At 39.0% G+C, this 15876-nt stretch overlaps 1 protein-coding gene across 2 annotated transcripts in view; it reads left to right on the forward strand.

Moving 5' to 3' along the window:
* Positions 1-15876, forward strand: part of uggt1 (UDP-glucose glycoprotein glucosyltransferase 1) — a 180228-nt gene that overhangs the window by 48866 nt on the left and 115486 nt on the right. For both annotated transcript variants that reach the window (XM_059949051.1, XM_059949058.1), the window contains exons 18-20: positions 3251-3415; positions 7283-7403; positions 8247-8345. In XM_059949051.1, coding sequence (XP_059805034.1) covers positions 3251-3415; positions 7283-7403; positions 8247-8345 — 385 coding nt within the window. The remainder of the gene's footprint in view (positions 1-3250; positions 3416-7282; positions 7404-8246; positions 8346-15876) is intronic.

The following is a 15876-nucleotide window of genomic DNA, read 5'->3' on the forward strand; positions in this document are numbered from 1 at the left end:
TGCGGAGACACCGTTTCCTGGCACATCCGAACCGGCTCACAATTAGCCAGCGTTCAGGCTAAGGGAGATAGCCTACGGGGGTTTGTGAGTACGTGTCTTTTGGAGCATCCGCGCCCACGGGGGGTGGGTTGAGGGAGGCTTTAAAGCAAGGCTGTTTAGTTCGAATAAAGTTACCTTTGACTGCAGTCTTTATTTTAGCACTGCGTGTAGCGCTACTCCGCTACAATGTGTTTTTTTATCGCTATTAATATACGTCACCACTGCCAATGCCTGACACCCGCCAGTGCGCGCTTTCTTTTAATTCTTCGATCCAAGGTAGGCTACCTATGTAGTAACCTTCAACACAACGTCTTTTTTTTCGGAGTTCAAAATGTTTTTGTTGCATGCAGAAATGTAATTTCGTTTTCTCTGCAGGAGTTCATCAATTTCATAAATGCAACACATTATAGTTTGTTTATACATAGCATAAAGGCAAAAAAAAAACCCGTTGTATGCAGTGTTATTTCATTTTGTGGCTCCCAGTGTTTTCTTTTCTGTGGGAAATGGGTCCATATTGGCTCTTTCAGTGGTAAACGTTGCCGACCCCTGGTCTAGCCTTAGAAGCTGTATCCGTAAATTTAATAGAAAGTTTTAATGGAGCATGGTCAGAGATGGCTATAATATCATAATTACAACCAATTATCGATGGAATAAAACAAGAGTCAATTAAAAAATAATCAATTCTCGAGTAGGAATGATAAACATGTGAGAAAAAAAAAACCTCTTTGTCCTAAGAATGCCGAAATCTCCAAATATCAAAAGTTCCATTATCAGTCAAAAAAGAGTTAATACAAGTGGCCGACTTATTAGGTAAAGTCTGAGTAGATATAGATTTGTCCATCAAAGGATTTAAACAACAATTAAAGTCACCACCCATTATTAACTTATATTCATTTAGATTAGGTAGAGAAGTAAATAAGGACTTAAACAAATCAGGACAATCCACATTTGGAGCATAAACGTTAACCATAGCAACCTTTTTGTTAAAAAGTAAGCCAGTGATTAACAAAAAATCTACCATTCGGATCTGAAAAGATATCGTGTTGGACAAATGCAATAGAGGAGTCAGTAAAAATTGAATCTCCCTTTACTTTGGCATTCAATTTCGAATGATACTGTTGACCCCTCCAAAACCTAAAAAAGCGATAATTGTCCTTTTTCCTCACACGAGTTTCTTGTACAAAAATAATATGAGCATTACGTCTTCGGAATACTTTGAAAATCTTTTTCCGTTTAACCGGATGGTTTAAGCCATTAGTATTCCAAGAGACAAAATTAATGGTCTGAGCCATATTTCTGAAATCAACCCTTTGGTAAATAAAGGGTTAACCAGATTATGAACTCATGCACCCGGAAGAGGAACAAAAATAAGGAGCGGACCTGGAAGTGACGACATCTCGGACATTTTTGTAGTTCAAAATCAGCCCAAATGAAAAAACTGAAAAAAACTGATATAAGAAACATAAGATTTAGAAAAAGACCTCCCACCCCCCACCCAAGAGGAAAAAACAAGACTACCCCAGCCAGGGATAGACTGGGAAAGAGAAAAGATGAAACTAAATCTACCCCCATATCAGCAGAAGACAACTCTGTATATAAAGGATTAAAAAAAAATCCACCCAAACTCTAAAGAAATTATAATCACTATACTAAAACCAAACTTCTTAATATAATTGATAGTAAAAAAAACAAAGAGAATATAATCACTAGTAACTTATAAATCAGGTTAAAACCCAAACAAGCCAAAAAAAATTTAAACTGTGATAAGAGATGCATTATAGGAAGAAGACGAGAGGAAAAAAAAAGCGAAATAAAAAAAAGCCAAAAATTTTTTAGAGAAAAAACAGCCATCTTAGTAAAAAAAATATTCACCTTCGAAGGATTAAAAATTCACCTTCGAAGGATTAATAATAATAACCAATGATAAAGTACAGTGGTTGAAGTAAGTAAAATAAAAAGATTAGTATGTCGAAAAAAAACTTTAACTAGAGTATAAAATATAGAGTAAACCTACATCAATAGCCAGAAACAAAATCTGGTTTTGGAAATAAAAACCATCTTACACGATCAAAATCACTCATTTATTAGAGACGAGAATCCGCCGCAGTAGGGAAGTTCTCTTTCAGAAAGCTTCTCGCTTTAGATGTAGAAAGGAAAACATGCCGTGGAGCATTCGGAGGTGAGATTCTGAGCTTCGCAGGGTATAAGAGCGCAGGTTTTAGATTTTTTTCATAACATTCAGACATCAGAGGTTTAAAAAGAAGCCTTGCCTTCATTACTTCTGGACTAAAATCTTCAACTAATAGAAAATTGTGATCTTGAAATTTGACCATCCCTACACGCCGAGCCACAAGAATAAGTTGCTCTTTAACATGCACATAATGAAATCGGACAATTACAACCAGTGGTTTAGCTGAAGCATTCGGTGATCGACGCATAATTCTGTGAGCGCGATCAAGTATTGGAGGACTGTCTGGGAATACAGAAGGGAACGCATCCTTTAAAAGTTGAGCAAAGTACTTCTTGGGGTCCCCTTGTTCAGTACCTTCCGGGAGACCAAGTATGCGTAGGTTCTGTCTTCTGGACCGATTCTCAAAGTCGACACTCTTGGCTTTAAGTGTTTCCACCTGTTAAATCGTCGAAAGTAAGTTCTGCTGCAGTTTTTCCAATTATCAAGTCTCGCTTCCGAGCATCCTCCAATAACATTTCATAAGTCAGTTCAGTGCGCTTAGGATCGGTCTGCTTTTTCTTCCTGTTACCATTAGGATTCTTACCAAGTTCTCGCCCTTTAGATCTAAGAGCCATTTCTGTATTCATTTCTTCAAAAATTCACAATAAACTCTTAAAGATAAGTCCAATAAAGTAGCAAGAATCTTTTGGTGTAGGTAAAAATAAGTTAAATCAGGGTGATCATAGGTTAAAAAAAGTAAAGGTTATGGAGCGAATCTGAAACAGTACTCACTCCATGAGCGTCTCCTGCTGACCTCGGTTTTCTATGCTTCTATGTGTTTTAAGATAAGTGTTTTCTAAAGCTTCCAACAATTTGTTTCTGTTTTTAGCAAATAAATCTGGTGTTTCTTGGTAACATAACTAAAAATTACATTTATGCCAGAATAGTTAATGGTTAATAGTTTAATGTGTATAATTGTTATAGCAAGATTTATTTTCTGTTGTGGATTGTGTGTCTGATACCTTTATGTCTCTTCATTAGGAAGGGAAAGATTACTATAAACAAACAGGCCTTGGCCCTCTGCCAATTGGCCTCTACAATGGCATGCCTTTCCCGAGAGACCAACTGGATCCTGATGAGCTAGAAACTGTGATGATGCACAGAATCTTGGATAACACTGCTTACTTCCAGAAAGTTGTTTACTTAGTAAGTATAGTTAACCTGTTGTCCACTTTAAATGATAAAGGATTGAGCAAATATGAGCAGCATGTAAGAATAAATGTTTGATTTGAATTTTCATTTAATTTGATACCAAAACTGATTTAAGTCCAAGAAAGTAGAGGATTTCTGATAATGTAGCATGTATTGCTTGAAATTATATCTCATACTGGTACATTTGTGACTAAACTAGTATGTTTTTAAGTGAGAGAAGTGCATCAAGCTGGTGATGTGAGAAACTGCACTTTAATTGTATTTTTAGAGCTAATATCAAAATTGGCATCAAGTTGAGTGCCCATTTTTTCTTTCTCACCTTTTAGATATTGTTTCCATGGAAAGCATTTTCCAGCTATGATAATTCAGAAGGAATTAGTTGTTTTTTTTTAAACCAGCAATGAAAGGCTGAAAAGTGACCAAACAAAAATCTTTGAAATTACTGGATTTGGACTATAAGACACAGGAGCTGAATTAGACCATCTGGCCTATTGAGTCTGCTCCACCATTCCATCGTGGCTGATTTATTACCCCTCTCTACCCCTTTCTCCTGCCTTCTCCTTGTAATCTTTGATGTCCCAATTTATCAAGAACCTATCAATTTCGGCCTTAAATATACCCAGTAACTTGGCCTGCATTGCCATCTGTGGCAATGAATTCCACAGATTCAGCACACTCCAGCTAAAGATATTTTTGCTTATTTCTGTGCTAAATGGACATCCCTCAATTCAGAGGCAGTGGCCTCTGGTCCTCGACTCCCCTACTATTGGAAGCATTCTCCACATCCACTTTATCTAGAACTTCCAATATTCGCTGGGTTCCAATGAGATTTTCCCTCATTCTTCTACATTCCAGTGAGTACATGTATGTTAACTCTTTCATTCTTGGGATCATTGTCGTGGACATCCTCTGGACCCTCTCCAATGCCATCGCATTTTCTCTTAGTGAGCTCAAAACTGCTCACGATATTCCAAGTGCCTTATAAAGCCTCATCATTACAACTTTGCTCTTGTATTCCAATCTTCTTGAAATGAATGCAAACCATGCATTTGCTTTCCTTACCACTGTCTAAACCTCAAGTTAACCTTCAGGGAATTCTGCATAAGGACCACCACGTCCCTTTGCACCTCTGGTTTTTGAATTTCTTCCTATTTACCAAATAGTCCACCCCTTTATTCCTTCTGCCAACGTATATGACCATGCACTTCCATACACTATATTCCATTTGCCATTTCTTTGCCCAATCCCCCAATCTGTCCAAAGTCATTTGGCTGACATTCTGCTTCCTCAACACTACCTGTTCTTCCACCTACCTTTGTATTGTCTGCTATCTTGGCCACAAAGCTATCAATTACTTCATCCAAATCATTGACATATAACATGAAAAGAAGTGGTCCCAACACTGGCCTCAGTGGCACACCACTCGTCACCGGCAGGTAATCAGAAAAGACCCCTTTATTCCCACTCTTTGCCTCCTGCCAGTCAGCCAATCTTTCATCCATGCTAGTGTCATTCCTGTAATACCATGGGCTCTTATCTTCTTAGCAAGGTCAAGTGTTGCACCTTGTCAAAGTCCTTCTGAAATCCAAATAGGCAATATCCACTGGCCTTCCTTTGTCTATCCTGCCTGTTATTTCTTCAAAGAATTCCAAAAGATTTGTCAGGCAAGATTTCCCCTTTAGAAAGTCCTGCTGACTTTGGCCTATTTTATCATATGCCTTCAAGTACTCTGAAACTTCATCCTTAATAATGGACTCCAGCATCTTTCCAACCACTAGCTTACCTTAATATTTCATCTTTTCTTTCTGTATGACTTTTTTTAGTTGCCTTCTGTCAGTATTTAAGAGTTTCCCACTCCCTCTACCTTCCCACTAATTGTTGCCATATTGCTTGCCTTCTCTTTTGCTTTTATGTGTCTTTGACTTTCTTTGTCAGCTACGCTTGCCTCATTCTGCCTTTAGAATACTTAGTAATCTTTGGGACGTATCTTTCACGGGCCTTCCGAGTTGCTGTCAGAATCTCCAGCCCTTGGTGTTCTGCAATCATTCCTGCTGTCATCCCTTCCAATCACCTTGGGTCGGCGCTTCTGCCATGCCTCTGTAATTCCCTTTACTCCACTGATATATAAAATTTGGTTTCTCTTTCTCAAAGTGCAGGGTGAATTTTATCATTTTATGATCACAGCCTCTGTAGGGTTCCTTTACCTTCTGCTCACTAATCAAATTTGTGTCATTACGGAACACCCAATCCAGGATTGCCATTTCCTTAGGCAGGCACAATCACAAGCTGCTCTAAAAAGCCAATCTCATAGGTATTCTACAAATTCTATCTCTTGGGTTGTAGCGCCAACCCGATTTTCCCAATCTACCTGTATCATACCTGTATGATACCTGGTTATCATAATATTGCCCTTTTGACATGCTTTTTCTATCTCCCTTTGTAATTTATAGTCCACAGCCTGGATATTGTTCGGAGGCCTATATATAAATGTCATCAGGGTCTTTTTGACCTTACAGTTTCTGAAGGCTACCCACAAAGATTTACATATTCCGATCCTACATCACCTCTTTCTAAGGATTTGATTTCATTTTTACCAACAGTCACCCCAGCCCCTCAGCATACCCACTGTCCTTTTGATGCAATGTACATCCTTGGATGTTAAGCTCCTAACTATGATTTTCTTTCAGTCACAACTCTGAGATGACCACAACATCATACCTGCTAATCTCCAACTGCGCTACAAAATTATCTACCTTATTCCCTATGCTGCACTCATTCAAAGACAACACCTTCTATAGTGCGTGAGGTAGCTTTAAACTTATTATGTGGTTCAAAAGTCCAAAATTAAGGGCCATCAAGAAAAGGAACCATGAGTAAATCAAAAAAAATATTGAGGGAAACATTCTTTATTTATTGGTATCAATGTTTGACAAGATTCTTCAGTGGGTTTTGTCCTTGGATGATAGTTACCAAAGAGCATGGATTTTCTGAAGGATTAGGAGAGAGTTGATGAGAAATGCAATGCTCAGCTAAATGATTTTTTTATCATGATGCACAAAGTCCTTTAGAACCAATGAAGTGTTCTTGCAATTCAGTCGTTTTATAATTTAGGAAGCATAGCAGCCATTTTGTACATAGCATTGTGATAATGATGAGATTGTTAGCTCAACAGCCATGTGAGTCATCCTATGTCACTTTCAAGATATCCCACAGCAATTTATAATTGGTGAATTTTTTTTTAATGTTTGTTGGATTTCTTTCTTTGTTGTGTATAGTTATTGTTATGTGGGGATGTGCAGAAACAAATTTGCATATCTGCTGAAGGAACAATGGGGAAAAAGATCAGTTAATTTGTTTTTACTGATGTTTGTTGAGGGGAATTCAAGTAAAAATGTGCATAAAACTGCAAAGAGTGGCATATTTGTGTTGGAGAAGGAGATTTGTTAAATTTAGTTCTTATCATTCATCTACTTATTATGCAATGCAAAAATCCAAATAGTTTAACAGTTGAGCAAGTCTGTTTGAGAGGTGACAGAAACCTTCAGAGTGTCAAAATATTACTTAAATAACTGTTTTGAAGCAGGAATAGTGGGGTTTTTCTTTGCTAGGCATATACACTGAATGTTCTCCATCTGTGCGGTGGATTTCTGTGATTTTTCTGGAAGCATTTTAGCTCTTAAAGTAAAACTTCAGCTAAGTTTGGAAAAGAAATCCATTTTGGTTGACAGAAAAGGGTAAGATGGGAAAGTACTTTTGTGGAATATACATGACACCACAGAAGCAGTGGCCTTTTTCTGTGCTGTTAATTGTATGTCTTCTTTTCCTTCTTTCAGTAACTTAAGATTATGTTGTCACTTTTAGGGTGAATTGAACAATGACCACGATGTTGTTGATTTCATAATGAATCAGCCGACCATTGTTCCAAGGATCAATCCCAGGATTCTCAGCTCTGAGAGAGAGTACTTGTCTCTATCTGCCAATGGTGAGAGTTGTCAATGTCTTGCATAAAAAATGTTTTAAATAAGCTTCACTATTTTGCTACTTTTTGATTTTAATTTGATAAACATGTCCAGTCATAATGGGAAAGCAAGAGAAAATCTGCAGTGGCTGGAAATCCAAGCAACACACAGAAAATGCTGGAGGAATTCAGCAGGCCAGGCAGCATCTATGGAAAAGAGTACACTTGACATTTCAGGCCGGGACTCTTCTAAAGGGACCCTGCTGAGTTCCTCCAGCATTTTGTGTGTTGCAATCATAATGGAAGTTAAGCTTATTAACATGGGTCTCCTGAAGTAGCCTCATTTACATCCTTCACCAAAGGTAAAAATTAATCTGGGGTGTGCAGCTGTGTTCCTTGAGAGTAGTTTACTCTGCTTAGAAAGTCAATGCTCGATCCAAATTTGTGAATCAAGTTTGGTGAGAAGACACTCACTTGAAATATGAAAATTATCGACAGATGTAACTTTTTCAACAAGAGCGGACTGGAAGAGATGCTGAAGAGTAAAATCGCCTGCTATTAAAGGTTTTGCTATTTATGAAGTTCATAAGTCAGATGATGCATTCAGTTTACAAATTTTGGTAGAACTCCTCAGTGAGAGAAGTTGGGTTGTAGTTATGTTGTTGGAAAGTCTGAGGTCTTACATCAAAGAGAGCTATTTATTCATTTATCTTCAAAATTGATGTAATATTTTATGTTGATAACTTTGCAGTGATAACTTAGAATTCTACAAAATAGAATTTAGAGCAGTTGACTAACTGTCCTTTAATTTCAGTTGAATTAGCCTATAGTGCTTGTGGATATTTAATGAACCCACATCTATTACAGCTAATTATGGAGTGGATGATTATTCCCGTTTTGCCCTTCTAAAATCTGAGGAAAAATCTGCAGCTGTGGCGGACAGTATGTCTTATTTGTCTAAAAGAGGTATGATAGTTTGTGGTGATTTTATGTTTATATGTATGATGTAAAATTTATTTTGCTATAATACATGTGTGTGTATACGTATATATAAAATCCCTAAAATATGGCTCATGTGGCTTATGCTGTCTCTAAAGAAAAAGCATGAATGCATAAACTGGAAACGTCTGCTGAAGTTTTTGTTTAAGGTGACTGACTAAATGATGTTAAGTAAATATTGATTTCACACAAAGACTTGTCAAAAGACATTCACAGACAACCTGGTCTTTTGGAAAAATCCTTCATCGGTTTATCACATTTCTTTGAAGCAGAATATTAAAATGTTAAAAACTTAACAAAGATAGACATTCCAATCAATAACATTTCTAAACATTGAACTACATAACAGATCTAAACCAAGATGAGCAGAAATCTGAAATGTTTTATAGTGTCATTTTTTTAGTAATTAACTTTTGTGTTGACATGGATGCAGCCATGCTTTATCCAGCTGAGTTATGTGAATTATATTGCTTATCACTTCTACCCTTTCAAGAGAATGGTATTAAATTTGTATCTGAAAATGTGACAACGCAAGGCATTAGGCCAGGTACTGAAAATCTTTGCTGAGCAACTGGCTGGAGTGCACCAGAACATTTTCAACCTCTCTTTGCTGTGGTCTGAGATTCCAACCCTCTTCAAAAGGGCAGTAATCATAGTGATGCCCAAGAAGAGCAGGGTGAGGCATCTCAACGGCTATTGCCTGACAGTACATCAACTGTGATGCAGTGCTTTGAGAAGTTGGTCAAGGTTAGAATTAACTATTGTCTGAGTAAGGACCTGATGCCACTGCAGTTTGCCTCCTGCTGCTACAAGTCTTTAGTAGAGGCAATCTCACTGGGTCTTCACTCTACTTTGGAGCATCTAGATAGCAGAAGAACATAGGTAAGACTGCTATTTATTGACTACAGCTCATCATTCATTTCCATCACCCCCCTCAGTGTTAATCACCAAACTTCAAATCCTGTGCCTCTGTAACTCCCTCTGCAAGGAGATCATCGGTCTGTACAGATCAGTGATGACATCTCCTCCTTGCTGACAGTCAAAGCAGGCGCACCTCAAGGATATGTGCATAGCCTACTGCTGTACTCTCTACCCTCATGACTGTGTGGCTAAGCACAGCTCATATACCATCTATAAATTTGCAGATGACAGCATTGATGTTGGTAAAGTCTCAGATGGTAATGAGAAGGTGTATAAGAGTGAGGTAGAATCAGTGGTTGAGTGGGGTCGTAACAGCGTTACACTGATTGTCAGAAAGACCAACGAATGGATTGTGTACCTTCGAAGGGGATGTTAGGAGAAAGCTCCAGTCCTCATTGATTGGCCAGAGGTGTAAAATGTGTGCAGCTTTGCATTTCTGGCTGTCAACGTTTTGGAGGATCTGTCCTGGCCCAACACATTGATGCAATCATGAAGAAGGCATGCCAATGATTCTACGTCATTAAGAGTTTGAAGAGATTTGGTATGCCACCAAAAACTCCTGCAAATTTCTATATACGTACAATGGAGAACATTCTAACAAGTTGCATCACAGCTTATTATGGAAACTCCAATGCAATGCATAGGGTCGTAAGAGGTTGCAGAAGGTTGTAGTCTCATCCATCTCCATCACATGCACAACCCTCCCCACCACTGAGGACATCTTCAAGAGATGCTGTCTCAGGAACTTGGTATATGTCATTAAGAACTCTCATGATGGGGGTCAGCCTTCTTGTTAATACCATTATAGCAGAGGTTATGGAGCCTGAAGATCTACATTCAATGGCTTCTTCACTTTTCCATCAGATTTTTGAGCTGTCCATGAAACTACCACATTATTCCATTTTCTATGCCATTTATAAAAAAAATACAATTGCTTTTGCCTTCTTTTACCACAAAGCAAGTAATTGGTAGAGTGATTGCAGACTGTTGCAGGAAACATAAGATTATTTTAGTAGGTGATTGTAACTTTCCACTTATTGGCTGGGACTCCCAAACTGTAAAAGGACTAGATGGAATAAAGTTTGTCAAATGTGTTCAGGAAAGTTTCCTTAATCATTACGTAGAAGTCTCAGCAAGAGAGTGTGTGATATTTGATCTGCTATTAGGGAATGAGACAGGGCAGGTGACAGGTTAGTGTGGGGGAACACTTTGCATCTGGTGTTCACAATGCCATTAGTTTCAAAGTAAATTTGGAAAAAGATAGGACTGGTCTGTGGGTTGAGATTCTAAATTGGAGAAAGGCCAGTTGAAAACCTTGGTTTTCAAAAAATATTGAGCCCCCTGGTTAAGGGAAAAAAAGGAGGTGCATTGCAGGTAAAGGCAAGCAGGAACAAAGGAGGCGCTTATGGAGTATAAGAAATGCAAGAAAACACTAAAGAAAGAAATCAGGAAGGCAAAAAAAAGCATGAAGTTGCCCTAGCAGGCAAGGTGAAGGAGAATCCTAAAGGATTCTGGAGACATGTTAAGAGCAAAAGGATTGGAAGGGACAAAATTGATCCTCTGGAAGATCAAAATAGTAATCCATGTGTGGAGCAAACCAGATGGTGGAGAGCCTAAATAATTTTCTTGTACCTGTATTTACTCAGGAGATGAACACAGAGTCTATAGAAGTGAGGCAAAATGGCATCAACTTCATGGACCCCAAACACATTAGAGAGGAGGAGGTGCTTGCTGTTCTAAGGCAAATCAGGGTGGATAAATTCCCAGACAAGGTGACAAGGTGTTCCCTTGGACCCTATAGAAAGCAAGTGCAGAAATTGCCAGGACCTTGACGGAGATAGTTAAATTATCCTTAGTGGCAGAACAGGTACCAGAGGATTGGAGGTTAGCCAATGTTGTTCTGCTGTTTAAGAAAGGCTTTAAACATAAATGAGCAAATTACGGGCCAGTGAGTCTGACATCAGTAGTGGGAAAGTTATTGGAAGGTATTCTAAGGGACCGGATATATGAGTGTTTAGATAGACATGTATTGATTAGGATAGTCAGCATGGCTTTTTGTGAGTTAGGTCATGTCTAACTAATCTTTTGAGTTTTTTGAGGAAGTTACCAGTAAAGTTGATGAAGGCAAAGCAGTGGACATATTTGACAAAGTCCTTCATGGGAGGTTGGTCAAGAAGGTCCAGTTACTTGGCATTTAAGATGTGTTAGTGAATTGGATTAGACATTGGCTTTGTGAGAGAAGCCAGAGAGTGGTAGTAGATGGTTGCCTCTTTGAGTGGACTGCTGCAGGGATTGGTGCTGGGTCCTCAAGTGTTTGTCATCTACGTCAATGATCTGGATGACAATGTGGTTAAATGGATCAGCAAATTTGCAGATGGCACCAAGACTGGGTGTGTACTAGACTGAGGAAAGCTATCATGGTTTGCAGAGGGATCTGATCAACTGGTAAGAAAGGGCTGAAAAATAGCAGATAGAATTTAATGCAGACAAGTGTGAGGTGTTGCAACTAAGGTAGGTCTTACACAGTGAATGGTAGGGCACTGAGGAGTTCGGTAGAACAAAGGGATCTGGGAATACAGGTCCAAAATTTGTTATTAGTGGTGTCAGAGGTGGATAGGCTCGTAAAGAAAGCTTTCGGCACATTGGTCTTCATAAATCAAAATATTGAGTACAGAAGATGAGATGTTATGTTGACATTGTATAAAATATTGGTGAGGCCTAATTTCGAGGATTGTGTGCAGTTTTGGTCTCCTACGTACAGGAAAGATGTAAACAAGGTTGAAAGAGTGTGGGGAAAATTTACAAGGATGTTGCTGGGTTTATTGGACCTGAGTTACAAGGAAAGATTGAGTAGATTAGGAGTTTATTCTTTAGAATATATAAGTTTGAGAGGAGATTTGATGGAGGTATACATAATTACGAGGAATATAGATTGGGTAACTGCAAGCAGGCTTTTTTCACTGAGGTTGGGTGAGACCAAAGATGAGCTAATGGTGAAAGGGAAAACTGTCACTCAGAGTCATGAGACTGTGGAATGAGCAGCTGGCACAAGTGGTGCATATGAGCTCAGTTTCAACGTTTAAGCGAAGTTTGGATAGGTACGTATATGGCAGGGGTATGGAAGGCTATAATCCCCGGTGCAGGTTGATGGGAGTAGGTAGTTTAAGTGGTTCAGCATGGACAAGATGGACTGAATGGCCTGTACCTGTGCTGTACTTTTCTATGACTAATTTCCTGCCATAGAAATCAGTGAGAATAAATATTATTCTGATCCTGAAATACTCAGTATTAGCAGTATCTGTGGATAGAAATAAAGTTAAGATTTCAAGTTAGTGATGTTCCACCAGAACCTGACAGTGTGAGCTAATCAGTTGATATGTATGTATTATCTAGTAACAGTGTGATCACTTGAGTCGAGTGTGTCCTCAGGTGGCTATAGATGCCAACCTAGGACCCAGTGTGGGTACAATTAAGTGGTGGCTGTGGTTAGTGGTTGAGTCTTTTACCTCTTCATTCTCTCCTTTTGCAGCTGCTGCTTGTTCTCCTGGCACAGAGGAGGTCTGTCTCATGTAGTGCAGCTCCCTCTGAACAGATTTACTCCATCTATTGAGAGCAATGTCTTCCCAGTTTTTAGGTGTCATGTTTAATTTCTTCAGACTAATTTTGATATTAGCCTCAAAGCATTTTCTTTGCTCACCAGGGGCTCAGTGACCTTCCTTCATCTAGGAGTAAAGTATGTGTATGGGGAGATTTGACTTGGGCATCCAGATGACATGACCTATCTATTTATTGTGGTAGAGAGATGCTGTTCATGTAGTGTACCTCCCTTTAGTACACTGCTGTTAGTGTGTCTGACCTTCCAGCTGATCCTCAAAATCTTTCGTAAGGTTCTTTTGTGGTATTGTTCCAGAGCTTTCAGGTGTCCACTGCAGGTGGTTTATGACTCTGCTCCAAACGGTAACGTAGAAAGGACGATGGCTGTATAGACCAAAAGTTTTGTTTGGGCCTCTGTGTCATGGTCTTCAAAACTCTTTTCCTTAATCTTGCATAGGCTTCACTAGCACTTCTCGGGTGGAGGTTGACCTCTGAGTTGATGTCTGCTTTTGAGGGAAGAATGTTGTCAATGTAGGAAAAGTATTCTATGTTTTAAAGGATAATATCGCCAATTTTTATGGAGGGCTGGATAAAAGTGGCTGGTTGGGTGGTGGCTGATATAGGACCTCTATCCTTTTTATGTTCAAAACAAGACCCAGGTATCTATATTCCTTGACAAAGGTATTCGGGATACGTTGGGTTTTCTTCAAAGTGTGCTGCGACGGCATTGTCATCTGCATACTGAAGCTCCATGATAGTGGTTGTGCTGACCTTATTCTTTGTTGAGATTGAAAAGCCTGTTGTCCATTCTGTACACAATTGGGATTCCCTGTGTCAGGTCTTGTCCAATAAGGTGAAGAATGGCAGCAATAAAGACGGCAAATAGGGTGAGCACAATGATACAGTCCTGATTGACTCCTGTCTTGACAGTGAAGGGTTCTGATTCAGCATCACTCTTGCTAAGTACTGTGGCTGACATGCCATCATGCAGTAGTCTCGTTAGTTATAAGTACTCTATACCGATGGACACTTGATATTTGTTAATTTCTGGTATTTTGAATTGGCAATTCATTTCAAATCTCCATATGTAGTGTTCAGTGATGCAAAATAACAATTTTCTGTTTTATTTTAGCCTGAAGATATTTAAAAGCTCATCCTGCGCTATCACCAGCAGAAAAGTAATTGTATTAACCTAATGATAGTGGCATAGTGGTAGCAAGCAAAAGAACATGTGATAAATATCTTTCTTAACTACTTACTTTTAATGAATAAAATCAAAACATGCTTGCTTTTAAACTTTCCCATTATGTGCTTCTAACAATGAATATTGACCAAGATGTCTTTGCTCTAATTGTTAGCACCAACATAGTCTATCTCTGTATTCAGCACGCCAATTAATTTGGCTCAAGAAAGAGGGAAGGTAAATATTATCCTTATTATCATCAGACGCTTTGCATGTTAAATTATATTCTGACTCATTTGAAATGGCATTTAAAGGTCATTATTGCTGATTATTTTAAGCAATTTGAGTTGAAATGAAATCAGCGCTAAATGTCCTTCCATGAATATTGCCATTTTTCTGCTTGCTGACAGGAAGAGAATCAATTTGTAAAATTAATTAATTGAATAGATTCTTGGTATTCTGCTGCCTTAACCTGGCATGGAACTGAACTCTTTAAATGGATGACAACACACACAAAATGCTGGTGGAACACAGCAGGCCAGGCAGCATCTATAGGGAGAAGGCTGTCGACGTTTCGGGCCGAGACCCTTCGTCAATGTATCTCTCTTTTCAGTTAGTCCTGACAAAGGGTCTTGGCCCGAAACGTCGACAGTGCTTCTCTTTCCAGATGCTGCTTGGCCTGCTGTGTTCCACCAGCATTTTGTGTGTGTTGTTTGAACTTACAGCATATGCAGATTTCCTCGTGTCTGCTCTTTAAACCTCAGTGATTGTATCTCTGGTAGCACTCCATCACTGAAAGTTGTAGGATGGACTTTCTATGACATGGGAAAGGTTGTGAACCTCTGGTCAGCGAGCAATGAGGTGCTGTTATGGTCCTGTTCCTATTGTCTTCAGAATTACACAATCCTGCATAGATATTTCTGAAGAATGGTGAATATGGCATTACGCTGGATACACCTCAGCATCAAAGAGGTCATCCAGGCTCTCCACTTGTGGTAAAATAGGATTTCATCCTTTTTGATTGCACAGAAGATGCATTGTATCTTGGCTGTGGTTTAGGTCAGCATTGCTGGCTGACTTTCAGTGCAGTTATCACTTATAATATACCCGATAAATAACCTAGATCTTCTCACCTATAGATAGGTTTCCACCCACTCATGGGGGAGCAATGGCTACACTCAGTTTCCTAGCCGCTCACACAAGTTTAAACTGAAACCTTGGTAGCTGAGTGCCAATGCTATAAGAGATATTAAAGCATTAGAATTGTAAATAAAAGCGCTGTTACATTTTTACACTCCTGGTGCAACCTGCAGTACATGACAAACCAGTAGGGTAACTTGGTGGGGTGCTAGATTCTGAACAATCCAGCCAAATGTAACAACCGCAGGTGCTTGGAAAGAGGAATATGCACAAGCAGAGCCAGGGGAACACAATATGCACAAAGAAGAAGGACAAAGAAGCCTTTGAGGCAAATGTCCCAGAAAGCTACATTGGTCTTGCTTTTTTAAGGAGCCTATTAAATCATGTTCCCATTACAGACAGCAACCCTCTTTCATCTGGTCATTCACACTATCCTGATAGACCAGCATTTAACCAGAGCAGCCCAGATGATACACACAGTTCCCTTACACACTGCTGTGCTGATCTAAAACACTGATAATTAGACACCCTTGGGACTTCAGTAATGCTGGACTGGCAGATTCTCCAGAATTTAGGATGTTATTCTTCTTAATACTCTGACACTCTTTTATTTTAATGTGTTACACAGTAGTGTAATATATTTTCTTGTGAAACAAATGA

Source organism: Hypanus sabinus, chromosome 2, assembly GCF_030144855.1.
Source record: "Hypanus sabinus isolate sHypSab1 chromosome 2, sHypSab1.hap1, whole genome shotgun sequence".
NCBI lineage: Eukaryota > Metazoa > Chordata > Chondrichthyes > Myliobatiformes > Dasyatidae > Hypanus > Hypanus sabinus.